The 16,024-nt window shown below is 36.6% G+C and overlaps 1 protein-coding gene across 11 annotated transcripts in view; it reads left to right on the forward strand.

The window, feature by feature from the left end:
• The window catches only part of eml1 (EMAP like 1), a 51,998-nt gene continuing 35,974 nt past the window's right edge, over nucleotides 1-16,024 (forward strand). For 3 of the 11 annotated variants that reach the window (XM_081347563.1, XM_081347564.1, XM_081347565.1), the window contains exon 1: nucleotides 10,299-10,748. In XM_081347563.1, coding sequence (XP_081203689.1) covers nucleotides 10,682-10,748 — 67 coding nt within the window. In that variant the 5' untranslated portion in view covers nucleotides 10,299-10,681. Of the gene's footprint in view, nucleotides 323-2,130; nucleotides 2,229-10,276; nucleotides 10,749-16,024 lie in introns of those variants that run through there. The other 8 variants (XM_081347568.1, XM_081347570.1, XM_081347566.1 and 5 more) reach the window with 6 other exon arrangements.

Raw genomic sequence — 16,024 nt, forward strand, 5'->3', positions numbered from 1 at the left:
AGAGTGACAGCATTTGTATCCTGGAATGGAGCCTCTCAGTGTAGCACTATAGCAGGCCCGGTTAGATTAAATGGATTGCGTCCAGAGGGAAGAGGGAGGGTGTAAACATTTATCGTCCAATGGTGGCCGAGGCCACGAGTGCTTGATATGCATTCTTTGCATCCCATGGTTCTCAGCAGGACAGTAGCAGAGAGGTCTGATGGTGTACGCAATCTCAAAGAGCTGTTTGTTTCATCGTCAGAGTTTTGTGTTGGACACCATCCATTCAGAGAGAGTTTTCCACTTTACTCCATAATGTCAGACTGTGAGGGACTTCCAATGGGTGAGTATTCAGTCAGGGAATTCTGGAATTATCCTGTTTTTGGCTTGGCCTCACGCTGACAACTCATCCTGCAAATATGTTCTCATATTCTGCTAGATGAGAGAGCAAAGGTTTTAGCCATATATGGCTGCTCTCAGACTGACCGTCTCTATCATAGGGCATCTTAAGAGAGAGACTATCATTTTACAAATGTACTTCAGTTCTATGAATGTATCTGTTGCAAAGTATGTGTTATAGTCTCCACAAATAATTTATCTGTATCGTACATCACAGCTGAGCACCATTGCAGCTGTTATTTATAACAGTGCCGTGTTTTTATGCGCTTCCCGCATGGGTGTATTCATGACAGTACATTTATAACACATAAACATAATCCACGCTTGAAAGGATCATTTCCCTCACATAGAGCAGAGTCTAGGAAAGTCTGAACGTTGGCTGGTTGTCAGCACAGTAAAAACAATCAGATATAAATAGACCATCTCCCTCCTGGTGCACATACTGTTTACCAGGCATTTGACCTGCTCAAGCATTATCCCAGTAAACTAATGTAACACAGTCTGAGGTAAAACGCCTGTATTCGGTTCTGTTATAATAAACTCAAGCATAATAATGTTAAACTGCAAATGATTTGTAATGAAATGGTTTGCACCCTTCTGTTTTGCCACGAATGCCTCCAGGTATGAGGATTATGCCATAACAGAATGTTTAATATTTGAAGGTTTGTTATGGGAATGAAGTCAGTGCATTCACTTTTTCAAAATCTCTGTGGGTGTTATCATTATCAGCAGTCACATGTAATAACTCAATCCCGTTATGTGTTTGCCAAGGCCAGCATTATGTGTTAGGAATCTGGCATGCATTGGTATTCGCATTTATATAAGAGTTTGAAAACATATGTTTAGATAAGTGTTTACCATCCTCTCTGTTAGTGTGCTGGGGTGTGATCTGTATATAGAATTTCTGTATATAAGTGACCAGTATATCAGTGATTTTTAGTCTGTGATCATTAATGGTCTCAGTAAAGCTGTTTGTGCAGCAGAGCCATGGAATAAATTTGTTTTACATATGAGGTTTATATGATCTTTTTCAGGAAATTAAGATGATCTAATAATAATAATAGTTTTGTTAATGAGTCTCTTGAGAGAAGTTGTGCAGTCATAAGACAGCACATAAACAGATAACCTTCAGCTGTTTGCAGAAATAATTAGTTAGGCTGCACTTTGGAATCCCTTTCATAATTGTGAAGAATGTCTTTGTTTAATGAAGCTCAGAATGTAATGAACCTACTTTGTATAACTATTGAGCCTCTGTGTAACAGAAGGCCATTTGTTTTCCAGTGACTGAATCTTTAAATGTCCCAAATTAACTGCAGGCCTTGCACTAAATAAATAATTTGAAATAATCCGATTTAATGTACATTGTGATTGTTATTTCTCAGTCATAAGTAAAAGAATTGCAGTCCAATACATTATTTAAAACTTGTCGAGAGTGTTCTATTTGTCACTGAGTTGGATGTAATTAAATAGATACACTTTCATTTATTTTTATTAAAATTATATATATTTTTTTTTAGATAAACCTCTCACAAAGCTGTCTTAAAAAAAAAGATTTCTTTATGTATTTTAGCTTCTTTAAAAAAATTTTTTGTAATTGTATTTATTGTTTCATGCTTTTCCAGACAAAGACTTTCAATACTTAATTGCACAAAACAATGATAAAATATCCAAATATAAATTGTTAGTTTAAAATTATATCTAAACAAGTGAAAAACATTTACATGATACGACTGGTCCACAGCTAAACTTTTTGCCTCAATAAAGTTTTTTTTTTTTTTTTTGCGTCACTGAAGAGCATGCTTGAGATTAAATATGGCACAGTATCTGTGGAAATACAAAGAACAGTCAAGGTAAATTTCACTTTTATTTTATTACATGTCATTTCCAGTCAAGAAACAATGTTCTTCTATTAACGTTACGCAAAAAGCGTGGCAATATTTCTTATGCTGTATTTTAATTCGGATAAATAAAATGCTAGCTATGATAATAGCGTTAGCGAGGTCGGTCATTCTCCTCACGAAATAGGCTATTAATAATAATTATAATAATTACAGTGTCATTTCATCCACGGAATCCTATTAAACTCATAATAAGTGGAAATACTGATGTCGTTTCGAAAATGAAATAATTCCTCTCTATATTCATTGTGGCATTGTTAGTGCACAGACAAGCAAGCGAGTCGCGACAGTGTGTGTTTTAAAGTTTATTTGTAGTCTACAGGGACAAAAGGGCTCATAGTTGAAGTAAAACCGATTTGTTTACTAGCAACAGTATACTTCAAGCTTTTCTCGCATAATAGTTGAATTATGAGGGGAAATTTCCTGCACGTGCTTGCTGTAATTGAACCACAAGATGTCACTGTACAGCCATTTAAAATAACGATAGTGCACACTGTACGCCCACCTGCTAAAAGGTCAGATCATTCATAACAAGGGAGAATTATATTGTGGCAGAATGGCATTTAGGTTGTGTTTAATTTAACTGTGTGCCGAGTCATGACATTGTCAGACTAGTATATTATGGTACTCTCTATCAAGGACATGGCTCTGCTCATCTGATCTCTTGGGGTGAGTAAGGCTTGGGCCTTAAGAGGACATTTACCCTATAAGAGAGCTGACAGTTTTATAGTTTTGACAGTATACACATTGTTTATATTTTGGTAGGCTAGAGAATATGCATTTCTTAATGTTTTACTGCCCCACCCTGGTTTCTCTTGTCATATGGGATGAGAAATAACAAAAAGAATTTAATACATGGAGAATCCAAGTAGGCCTAGTGCAGTTTGTGCAGTTACCATTTACATTGCAAACATCTGTCACCATGGCATGATCCATGCTTGTCTTTGCTGCATTAGAAGGTAATGTATTGTCATGTTGAAACGCACTGTATTTTCCATTGCAAGAGATATTTTGTATAATGACTTCACTCATCTGGTCTGGGGAGGAGCATTTCCACCCGTAATGCAATTTCAGCCTCTTAGTGTTGGTAGGCAGAGTTATTCAAGATAGTATATTGATCGACCAGAGTAATCCTGACAATCTGAGACTGGGAACGCGAGGTCCTAGTAAAAGCAAGTGGTATGTTCACACTGTGGAGAAAAGTACGCCTACTTTTGCTCTATCCCATTAGTGCAATGTGATTTATGAGGCCTGTATATTGAACTGGCCACTAATTGGTTTAACTATAGTGATCTAGTCATGTTATTGGATTTAGGTATACTGTAACATTATACAATTAAGGTGTAAGTCTATGAGGGCTATATCATTTACAGAACTTTCCAAAACATTTATTTATTGAATATATATAGGATATTTATTTGTGCAAGCAAATTTTACCAGTTATTTTTACTTCTAGATCACATTTGCAATCATCTAACACTTACTAACACTAAAATATTGACTTACTCCACTTACTTACTTAAACCAATGAAGGTCAGAGCAGGTACACATAGCCTAGATCCTAAAGATAACAACTTCACAGTTTCCCCTTTTACGTGCAGCCTTATTAATAATGACCTGAAACCGTATACTACAATTCAAAACTCTTTTGGATCCCAGATTATGAATGATATGTTGTATGAGAACGAACATGTGCATTTAGAAAGAGCTCTGTGTTTGTTGCATAGGTCTGTAAAGCATCATATATGTTCTTCTTAATATAGTAACTGTGGGATGGGGGATGGGGGTTTCCTTATTTCTAGCAGCCAAGTCAGATATGATTAATGTTGTCCCTGCTTCACAGAATACAGAGCTGTGCAAGCAGGAGAACATTCCCTTATATAATCATCACGAAGGAAAGAACATTTGAGTCACATGTCTTGTACAACATATATCAAAAACAGACACAATATGTTTATATTTTATTTTCAGATTTATGCTACATGGCTGTCTGGAATATTTGATTCTGTTTGGCCATACGATTCAGCATGAAAACGTATCATATTTGGGGATTTCATCTAATTTAGTGCATTTTAACTGTGCTGGCTGGATGCATGAGTGAATTTATGAGCGCTGATGTAAGCTTTAATGACATCATCATCTGAATGAGAACAGTAGGGGGTGGCGCACACACGTTGTCCCTGATGTTCCTGATCCCTCTCCCTATTTGCCTGCCTGTTGGGCCATCCTCCCTGGTCCCATCCAGACTACAGGGGTGATGGAAGCAGGGCCTTGACCAGGTGGTGGCCCGGGGTTTGTAGAGAATAATGTCTCCGGGGAGTCCGCATGGCTGGTTTCCCAGGTTCCCTCCCACACCAGCTGTTTCACGAGTCCAAACGGGCCGGTAGTGAAGAGAAAAACATTTGGGAAATGCAGAACATGATGTTGAATCTGGGTGGACTGGTCTTGTGTTTGTTTGTTATGAGTATATGGATCTGTGACAATGATTATACTGTAATATTTCATGTGTAATGTTCAAAAGCTGTAAAAAAAAAAAAAAAAAAAAAAAAAAAGACGCCGGGAAGCTAACTTTGTTTGGCCCAACAAAGCTTCTGCTAATTCTGCTGATCTGTTTCTTTCCACTGGTCTGGTACTCTTTCATTGGCCAAATTAACTGCAGTTGTGTATGATGTCATTTAAATGATGTCACTGTGGCTTGACCAACATTGTTTGACTCATAATGATGTGAATTGATTAGCTTTAGAGCAGTGGAAGTTAAACACACATTGTCTGTCTGTAATTCTGATGTCTGAATCCTCGGTTGATTCTGGATCTGAACTAACATCTTTTCACAGCCTGGAGGATCATGAGTGCTATTTCAGTCCCCAAAGCAGATGATCCTTGTTTAGGGGCAGATAAAGAATGAATGTGAGACTGAGAGTCACATAAAGATTCATGAATCAGAGAGAGTGATTACAGAATTATGTGTTTTATAGGATATATAAGAATCGCAAATCCATAGCAGTGCTTCGTTGTTGCCATTCGAAAAGTTTAGGGTCGGTGCAATTTTTTAAAATATTTTTAAAAGTCTCTTATGCTGACCAAGCCTGCATTTAATTGATCAAAAATACAGCAAAAACAGTAATATTGTGAAAAAGTATTACAGTTTAAAGTAACTGTTTTCTTTTTGAATATATTTAAAAATATAATTTATTCCTGTGGAGTCAAAGCTGAATTTTAAGTGGCCATTACTTCAGTCTTCAGTGTCACATGATCCTTCAGAAATATATATTGGTGCTCAAGAAACCTTTCTCATTAATCAATGTTGAAAACAGCTGTGCTCCTTTATATTATAATAATATAACCGTTGATCATTTTTTTCAGGATTCATTGATTTTTCTCAGCATTTATTGAAAAATGTATTATTTTTGAAACAATATAAAGGTCTCTACTGTCACTTTGATCAATTTAATGCATCCTGGCTGGATAAAAGTGTTAATTTCTTTATATATAAAAAAAATCTTACTGAACTTATAAACTTTTGAGAAAATTCAATACAACATAGTAATACTGTATATCAATACTGCTAGACATTTTTACCCACTTTTTGGCTGCAGGCCATTTTATTGCAAGTCAAGACAACTAATGGTCTGTAACGCATTATAGTGTAAAATTGTTACTTATGAAATATTAGAAGTAAGGAAGTGTTCAGATTGATGGTTGTGTGAATGCTGTGGGGCAGATGCTGTTGGAGACAGAGTCATAATAAACTTGGCTAATCTAACATGAGATTATCCAGTATGCTAAAGTAGGACAGCTCAGAGTTTAATTTCAAAGAGATGATTCAGAAAGCTTCAACTTCATTAGACCAGGGTTTGTTTTTTCAATTGACCTGTATAGAGATTTCAGTGTCACTGGGGATTATGTCTTCCCTTCACAAAGAGTCATTCATTCACTATAGCCTATGTATGATTATAAGTTGTTATATAATAACAAGCTTGCACATGTAAAATATTTTAATGAGCTGGTTGTGTCTGTGCTTCACATGAATGTTAATTCACTAATAGGCATTGGAGCAGAGAAAGCTGCAGCTGCTATTTTACTCTAAACCTCAGGCACTGGCATGGTCTATTACCCTGAGATTATCAGCACAACCTCCTGACACTGCTTATGACATACCATTAATGCAGTTGTACTACTGGTGGAGGAAAAAAGTCAGCTGATTACAAACATTATAGCTATTTTTTATGAATAGTAGGCATATTATTGTGTAATATTGCACTATTATTGAACAATAGCTTGAACTAAATGTAAAAGAAAAGGCCATGTAGTTTCAAATCTGTTACCTGGCAATAAAAAAGTAAAATAAAATAAAATGAATTCAATGAAAAAAAAAAAAAAAAAAAAAAAAAAAATATATATATATATATATATATACAACTTTTTTTTTGCAATCTAGACTCACTATAGTTTAGACTGAGGCAATTCTTCCTTAGTTATAAAGTGTTGTGAATATAAGCGTCTGTGGATGTGCAGGAATGTTAATGTAGCAGTCTTTGGATTATACCGTATTATTTCCTTTTACAAAAAAAAAAAAAAGCAGTGCAGATATAACTGATCCCCAACAAGATCCTTTATGTATATAATTTTGTGTTTGTGTACAAGTGTGCATATGTGTTTGTGTTCATTAAGTGTAGCCAGCATAATCGGAGAACAATGGAAGGGTGTAGCTCTGTCCAGCTGCCACCCGAGGGATCCCCAGACTTACACAGAGATGATGAAGTGCTTCTCCCTTCCCCCAGCTGGTGTCTCTCTCCAGGGGGTCTAATCTCACAGCACCACCACTGTACTATATTTGCTTCTGTTTGCCCTGAGCCGCGATTAACACGCAGGCAGCCGATGCCAAAAAAAAAAAAAATCAAGAACCACTTGTGCTGTTCTATAGCAAAATGCTAATGCCACTGGTAAAAATAAATTTGGAAAAGAAAATCTTAGAATAGAGTGAAATTGAATAGAGTAGTTAAGTTTTAAGGTTTTTTCTAATGTTTTCACTGTTACTTTTAATGTAAAGTACAAGTATGGCATTACATTATTGCCTAGAATAATGATTTATATACTCAGCTGTCACTGCTGATCTTATATGGTGATCACAGGAAGCTCAGTCAAAAACAGTCAAATCATCAGATTCATCCGTGCATGAGGCGTGGAGAAGAAGGAAAATTGATTTTTTTTGTTAAAACAATTGAAAATTGGTTCCCCCCCCCCCCCCAAAATTGGTACTGAATCTTTAAGATTAGGGTTAAGAATAAAAAAGTTTTTATTTTTGTACTTGAATAAAACCGTTTCAGGTTATAAAATAATAAACTGCTTCAATAAATAAAAATCTAAATAATAAAACAATAAAATAAATCCATTTCTGTAGTAGCCACTAGCCAGTCATAGACAAAATTATTTTTTTGCACTTTATATTTTTATGCTCTGGCTCAATAATTAATTTTTAACTATAAATTTAACCATGCTCAACATTAACTCTATTTAAAATACATTATAAAACAAAAACTATGTATTGCTGGTGCTATGAAAATTGCAAACTTAAAATGAAAACGATTAGCTGACATGATCAAAGATCCCGTTATTAATGATTTCAGAGGAAGAGACCACATCATGTGAAAAATGCAGGAAAGACTGTCGCTTCTGGGGCTAATCCTTGATTTGATCTTTAGCGAACAGACAGAAGTGTCAGTGTCAGCACTGTTATGGGGGCTAAGAATAAACACTATAGGCTCTCTGATGCCAGATTCAAGAAGCACTGCTGGCCTCAGGACAAGAGGGGAGAAAGAGACGGAGAAATGTCTCATCATCCACCTTGGATCATTTTTTTCCCGGCCTCTGATGTAAAGCCATGGCCAAATTGGACACAGAAACCCCAGAAATCTAATTTAACGCAGCTCTCGTCCACTTTCCATTATTTCACGGTGGGGGGATGGGGTCAGGAGAACAATCTTTAAAGAGGCTCTTCTAGCTTTTCTGTGCTTTTTTTCTTCTTTTCAATTTGACTGTTTTGTCTGTTTGAAGATGTGTAAATACAGGCCACGTCGTCATCTTTATGCATATTCCTCCGTATGCGCCTGCCTCCTGAATAATTTAAAAAGGTTTTCCCCTGTGACGACCCTCAGTCAAAACTGAGATACATTCTTATTCTTTTTCTGCCAACCTTGGTTTCTCTTTGATGGTCTTCCAGACAGCTTTGTCTGTCTGAAGGCAGATAAGCTTTGAATAGTCAATGCTTATTACACTTCAAGCTTGTTTGGATTGTGGAATAAAGGGTGGAAAGTGTGAGGTCATGCATTGTGTCTCATACGTGGAAAAGTCCCCAAAAACCTTGCTCCTCGTGGAAAGCACTGGTTTATTTCTTTAGTGTCTGCAGTGTTGGGGTAACATATACTGCAATTTTTAAGTAATGTGACAGCAGCTTTTCAAAACAGCATAGCAGTGTATAGCTACTTTTTCAGATTACTTGTGGTGTAGCGTGACAAATCTCTACAGTACGTCGCTATTTTTGTCGCGTTGCATTTACAGCTGAGTGAACTATGAAATCAAACATGCTTACCTAAATATCTACTAAACCCACTATTTTCGTAAAAAGCATTTAGAAATCTGATTCATTTTAGTGTATATCAGATTATTTAGGGCATTCATTTTAATGAACTGACTAGAAAAAAGATTATTGTGCAACATTTTACGATTCTGTATTTTGTTGTAGTGAAATATTTAGTTAAATGTTGCCATTTTGCCACAAATTGTGGTTCTTTTGAACTTTTTTGGTTGTTTTTTAGTGTTCATGTACCCTTTTAAGACTTCAATATATTTGTTAGTAGCTTATGTAGTTCATAATAAAAATAACAGTTTAACAGTAAATGTCTGTCAGCTTTGAGGTCATCATATGCTAATGTACACTTTTATCATTTGTATATGTATATACAGCATGTGTACATGTTCAGAACAGAAGTTTGAGGTCTGTACGATTTTGTCTGAAAGAAATTAATATTTTCATTCAGCAAGGATGGATTCAATTGATTAAAATGATTTTTTTTTTTTTACAACAAGAAATATCTTTTTCAAGTTCTGTCCTTTTTATTCATAAAGGAATCCTGAAAACAATGCATCACAGTTTCCACAAAAATATTAAACATCACACCTGGTTTGAACATAATAATAAGAAATGATTCTTGAGCAGCAAATCGGCATATTAGAATGATTTCTGAAGGATCATGTGACAATGAAGACTGGAGTAATGATGCTGAAAATCCAGCTTTGCGATCACAGGAATAAATTAAATTTTGTTAAAATATATCAAAAATATAATATTTGTATATTTTATTAAAATATATTAAATTAGAGAAGTTTTAAATTGTAATAATATTTACCAATAATACTGTTTTAGTGTATTTTTGATCAAATTAATTCAGCCTTGCTGAGCATAAGATAATTCTTTCAAAAAAATTTAAGAAATCTTACCGACCCCAACATTTTGAACTAGTGTAGATTTATGGATTTGAATAGTAGCATAGATTTATGATTTATGTTTTTTTTTTTTTAGTGCTATGTCATTTTCTCAGAGCAAAGCCAGTACGGCATCTTTTCTGCTTCCGTGAAACGTGAAAGCTTACATTTAGCCTCACCCACAAACAACACAGTCATAATCCTCTTTACTCCGGAGTACGATTTAAGTACAAATGAATGTCTGAATCTGTGTATCGAAAAACACACAAATACATTTAATCAGTAGTAGCCCTTTACCAACTCTAAATATCGATTCACCCCAACTTGTGTCCACATTTTCAAAACATCTCTAATGCAGTAAAAAAGTCATCTCTTCGGGGTTAGTTTCTCCAGCACAGTTTCCTACTGCATCAGAGTGGAGTCTCAGTCAGCTGGAGGGGGAGGATTTATGTTTTGAGGGAGGCCCCGCCCCCTGTGCTCTGATTGGTCCGTTCCTCACTGTCAGACAGGGACTCACCAGACAAGCTCAACGGAGAGTCCTCGACATTACAGAAACACTCACACACTCTCAACACTCGCACGCCCTCCTCTGAGAGCTCAAGCCCTGTACTGGCTTATTTTTGTTCTGGAGATCTCTAACAGGAACACACCACAGAAAGGATCAGGAGAGAAAAAGTGCACAAGAAGATCCGCATTTCGTAACTTCATAAATATTTTCACTTTCTGTTTTTTGGAGTCCCATTCAAGGAGAGCGTCTGAGTTAGCGTGACTCGAGCATTGGGTGAATGGGTTGTCATGGTGACTGACACTGGCAGACTGACCCCAGAAGAAGACTGGATGTTGAATGGACAGAGAGCTGCAGTGGCCAGCCAGCGAAAGTAACAGGGAGTTATCGTGGAGAAAGGGAAGACGAGAGGAAGAGAATGGAGGACGGCTTCTCCAGCTACAGCAGTCTCTATGACACCTCCTCACTGCTGCAGTTCTGCAATGGTAAACCCATCACGTTTTTTTGTCTTTAATCTGAGAACTTGTCCATCTTATGATCTATATCTCTTCAAGTTCAGGTAAACATGTTGCCTGGAGTTGGACGGTGGTGCCTCAAGTTCTGCACTTAACCTTTCTGACCTTCTTTAGTCCCTCAACTTTGGCACAAAGATTATCAAGATCCTCTTGACTGTGATGGATCATTTCGAAAGGATTGATACCAGTTTACAGTTTTCTTACAGGCTTCTAGCTGATATGATCCCAAAGCAAATGTTTCTTGAAGTAAATCTTTCAAAATGCCATGTTTTCAAGATTTTCCAAGTGTTTTAGGTAGTCACTCCTGAGGTTGATGGTGTTTGATGTCATTTTCAGAGAGACAGTTTTGTTTTGAACAAAACAATGCAGTGAAAAATCTCTTACATCTTATTACATCAGACCGTTGAAACCGAATACCTTTGCGACAAGAGAAAGAATGAGGATGTCGTTTTGATTTGTTGAGGTGTTGTCGTTTTTTAGGGTGTTTTTGTTGTTCTGCCAACCTGATTGTGATCTGTAGTCATGTGATTGTGTATGTTTTCTGGCTGGTGCTTCAAGGCTTTTAGGTAAGGGCTGATGATGATAAAAGAAGAGAGGGGGGGGGGGGGGGGGGGGCATGTCAATAAATAGTTGACATGGGGTTAGTTAGGGATTTCCTTGTTCCAGGATGAATAAAAGTATGTGTCACTGTTCTGTCAAACACCATTAATCTCTTGCATAAAGAGACCTCATATGACATAACAGTGCTTGAGAAAGAAGTTGTCGCTGCTCTTATGTACAATTTGATGATGTTGCATGAGTTTCTACATTAAACGTTTTACTGAACTGTAGTTTAACCCTTGATTGGGCAGGGTTTATGTCACTCTACTCAAATTGCTTGTTTGCAAAAGTAAGTCCAGTCTCCTTTGACAGAAGATGAATGTTCTCTCTTATAATTCTGTTTGTTCTAGACATGCACAGTATTCGTACCATGTCAGTTATCAATGAGAGATTTAATAATTTATCAATGGATACAGCACACATCTATGAAATTAAATATTTATGCTAATTTTCTTTGTTTACATTACGATTACCCTTACCATCACCTAACACTCTCTTAAAATTAATTTTTAAACTAATATTTTATTATGAAGAATAGTTTTGTTTAATTTAATATTTACATTTATTATTATTAATTAATATTATAATAATTTTATAGTAATAATTTATATTTAGCAAAACCTAAAAATGGATATCCATTTGTAGTATTTGAAATGATTGATTTTAGTGTTTAGTATATTGTTTTTCATTTATTTTAGACAAAATAGTATTGAATTTTAAAACTGGCCATTAGTCAGTTATCTGCCATAACATGAAAATAATAATCAGCTTATCAGTTCCATCCAGAATTTTAATATTGGTGCATCTCTAGTGTGTACACTCCTTTAAAGCTCATGTTTCGGTTTGAAAATCCAATATTAGAGCGATGTTTTTTTCTGGGGTCATGTGCACTTGTGTGGATATTGAGATCATCTGAGCTTACCAACTTGAGTTTACACTGGAGTTATGATAAGATTGTGCGGTTGTAGTGACATCATAAAGCATTGTGTGATCCTCTCTTTCATCATGTCGCCTGTAAGAATCTTCCATTCAGCATCTAACAGCCCTTTAATCTGCTATTCATCAGTTACACTTCTAAACATTGTGTTTTACAAGTTCTTAAATGAAAAAAGACAATCGCTCTGCTTTTCTGTCTGTTTGGCTGAATGAGAGTGAGAGTTGCTGTGATGGCTGGCCTGTATTCTGGCTTGTCAGGCCAGCGTAGGACTGTGGGTAATTGAATGAGGGTGTGCTGGAGAACGCTGCGGTGAGGTCATTCGCCAGTACAGTGCTCAGCCGAATCTCTGGATCTGGTATGAAGTCATTTGTTCTTAAACGCTTCACGAGTTTCTGATCAGCCAACCATACTAATAGGGATACTGGGTCAGCAAACAAATTTCCTAGGCAGATTCTATAGGCATTAGATTTAACCTTAATTTAAAGTGTTTACAGTCTCAGACTGTTTTTTTTAAGAAAAGATAGACACTTAAAGGGATAGTTCATCCAAAAATGTATATTTTTTTTAAGGACATGATGTTATTTTGCCTCCAGAATCTTTGGGGAAATAAACAAGATGAAACCAAGGTTTAGGCTATCTTAAAGGGTTTGTTCACTCAAAAATAAAACATATCCATCATTTATTCACCTTCAAGTCATTTCTTCCATGGAACACAAAAAATTAAAAGATGATATAATATAAAACATTTTGAAAAATGTCCATACAATGAAAGTCAATGGGGTCCAATGTGGTTTTGGCCCCCTTTTGACTTTCATTGTATTGATAAAGATAAAGGTTTGGGATGAATGTGAATAAATTATGATATAATTTCCACTTTTGAGTTAACTATTCTTTTAAGATCGACCTTTAAATGATTGTTTTCATTCAGCCAAAACGTGACCATCATCTTGGTTATTTCCTGAAGGATTCTGGAGGGAACATAACCTCATGTCCTTACTCAGATTAAACATTGGCGGTGAGTTCTGGCAAAAGGAGTAACGGAAGATCTGTTGTTCTGGCTTCTAAACCTCTACCAGACGTCCCAGTCTTTTTGACTGCTGTTGTCTCATTCAGCCGCTGCTGCCAAAGAAGTGTTCTTGGCACTCGGCTCTCACTTCTTATTGGCTGCCCTTTGAGCCACTGATGGATGCATGTGCAACAGGATTAGGATTAAAGACCTGCTCACGTTACCGACCGAACTAGACAAGAAAACTCAAAGTGAGTAAGAATGAATGTCATGAACAAAAGCTTCCACTTGCCTCTAAACTTGAGCTCTCCACAACCTTGGCAGCAAGGATGTAAAAGTTGGAAATCCTAATCCAATTCATAAGAGCCACAGAAGGAAGAAATCATTTATTTATCGTTTCCTCATTCCAAGGCTGTCACTTGAATTTGGAGGTAAATATTGATACACTGTAATAACTCTTTCAAGGCTGTCGATTTGTTCAAAGCTAGCCATCAATGTCCTTTAGTATTATGGCTCTTGAGCTGTTATTTATTGATCAGTGGTCTCATAAAAAATTGCAGACTGAGGGATAATAAAAGTCATCTTCCTCTAAATAGGACATATTGACATGGCCGTTGTTTGTCTGTTATGTAGCAGACCCCAGATGACTTGCATTGGTTCTTTATCTGGCACACTCTCCCATTACGCTACTGATAACAATTCTGAAACCATCTGCGTGGCCAAAGCTATTAGTGCTTCTCTCTCTCTCTCTCTCTCTCTCTCTCTCTCTCTCTCTCTCTCTCTCTCTCTCTCTCTCTCTCTCTCTCTCTCTCTCTCTCTCTCTCTCTCTCTCTCTCTCTCTCTCTCTCTATCATGTTTTTCATTTCAAATACTCTTCTGTTTGAAATGTTGGGGTCAGTACGATTAATTTTTTTTGTATTGGGCCTTTTAGTCATGAGAACTGCAGTGTTGTAGGTGTCATATCTGAAGCACACATGTCCCGCTGAAGGCGTAGTATTGTGCTATTTTTGTACATTAAGGAGGTTTTTTGGAATATTCCACTCATTCATTCCCTCTCAAGGGCTTCCAAAACAAAGAGTCCTTTGTGGGGGTGTCAAGCAGACAGGATTATTCAAATTTTGCTTCAAAATATGCTAATGCTTTGCAATGGCAAAATGTGGTGCATTACTTTAATATAATGTGTGTGTTGTTTCGACCAGAACAAGTCCAGCCAATAGGCTTTCTGGGATTATATACAGAACTTGCATTTTTTAGTATTTGTTGTTTGAATGTCCATTGTCCAATGGAAATTTTAGAACTGTAATTTGCACCAATTTGAAAAAAATAAAAGAGAAAGTGAGAGCCATGCAAGCCTTTCCCAATGTACTTTTATTCAGAACAGATTGTACAAGAAAGAAGAAGCTTGAAAATACACACACTTCAGTGTTATTTTAGTATTATTATAGTATTAGCTTTTATTTTTATATTTTCAGTTTTCAATTTAGTTTACGTTTTAGTAATTATGTTATTTGCTTTTGTCATTTTTAGTAATTTTTTTAAATATTTCTATTTAGCATTATTTTATTTTATTTTTTTTGTAACTTTTATTTTATTTCCGTTAGTCCTGCCAGTCATGCCCAGGCAACATATTCAATTTTTTTGTTTAAATTGTTTTAAGTTGAAGTAAACATTTATCTTTTATTTCAGGTTTATTTCAGATTTGTAGTTCAGTTATCAATAACAACACTGTGACACACCTACTGTTTTCCATCAGTTCATTTGTGCTGAGCAGGGGGCTTGACATATGATTTTCCGCATGTAACATCCAGTGTCATTACCACACGGCATCCGCAACCCACCCTAAGAACAACACTTTAGTTTATTTAAACCACCCCCCCCACCCACTGTTCTGGGCTGTTTGTTATGTGTGCACAATGCTCTGGGTTCTGCAGGAGAAGAAAGCCCTGGCTTTCAAACACACTGAAAAGAGCATTGTGTCAGAAGCGGGAAAGCGGAGCCAGCCATGAGTTAATGCTGCCCTACTTTTCTCAGTCAGACTCTCTGCGACTCCTTCAAAATCCTCCTTCCCTCCTTCGTTTGCCACCAGAGCTCCCCGCCGTTTGTGCCATTTCTCAGGAGAGCATGAGTCAGCACAACCAGCGGTTACTGCTCTACTCCAGCGTGCCTTTTCCAGGTCGGTTTTGTGTTTTCATCTCTATGGTGACTGTGCTGGACTTAGAGGGTCTGCCACAGGATGGGTCCCATAAACAGAGGCCTTGGCTGATTAAACATGGAGTCAGATAAGTGTTTTGTTGTTCGGAGGGTTGTGTGTGCCGTTCCTCACTGTGGATGACAGTAAGGTCACCTGTGACTGAGCGAGTGGGCTTTCTTCATTGATTAGTATGTCGAAATGTTCAAGGAGCATGTGGGTGGGGAGCATGACATGATGTGTAGCTTCACTATTACAGCACTGAGTCATTTGGAGCTGTCTTTAAGTGTGTGTTTTGTTGTCTGAAACATTCTACTAGCTACGTTTCCATCCAAAGTTGAGAATTTAACTTGCTAAATTGCAATATCGCATTTAACATTTGCGATTTGTGTTCAAGAGAACAAAATCGTCACTTCCTAGGAAATTTGCGCAATATATATATATAATAAAAATGAAAGTTTCAGCAATCAGGGAAGACACTGGCTCTTTTGTCGTATATCATAAATCAGGTTTAA

Source organism: Scardinius erythrophthalmus (assembly GCF_964197995.2).
Source record: "Scardinius erythrophthalmus genome assembly, chromosome: 19".
NCBI lineage: Eukaryota > Metazoa > Chordata > Actinopteri > Cypriniformes > Leuciscidae > Scardinius > Scardinius erythrophthalmus.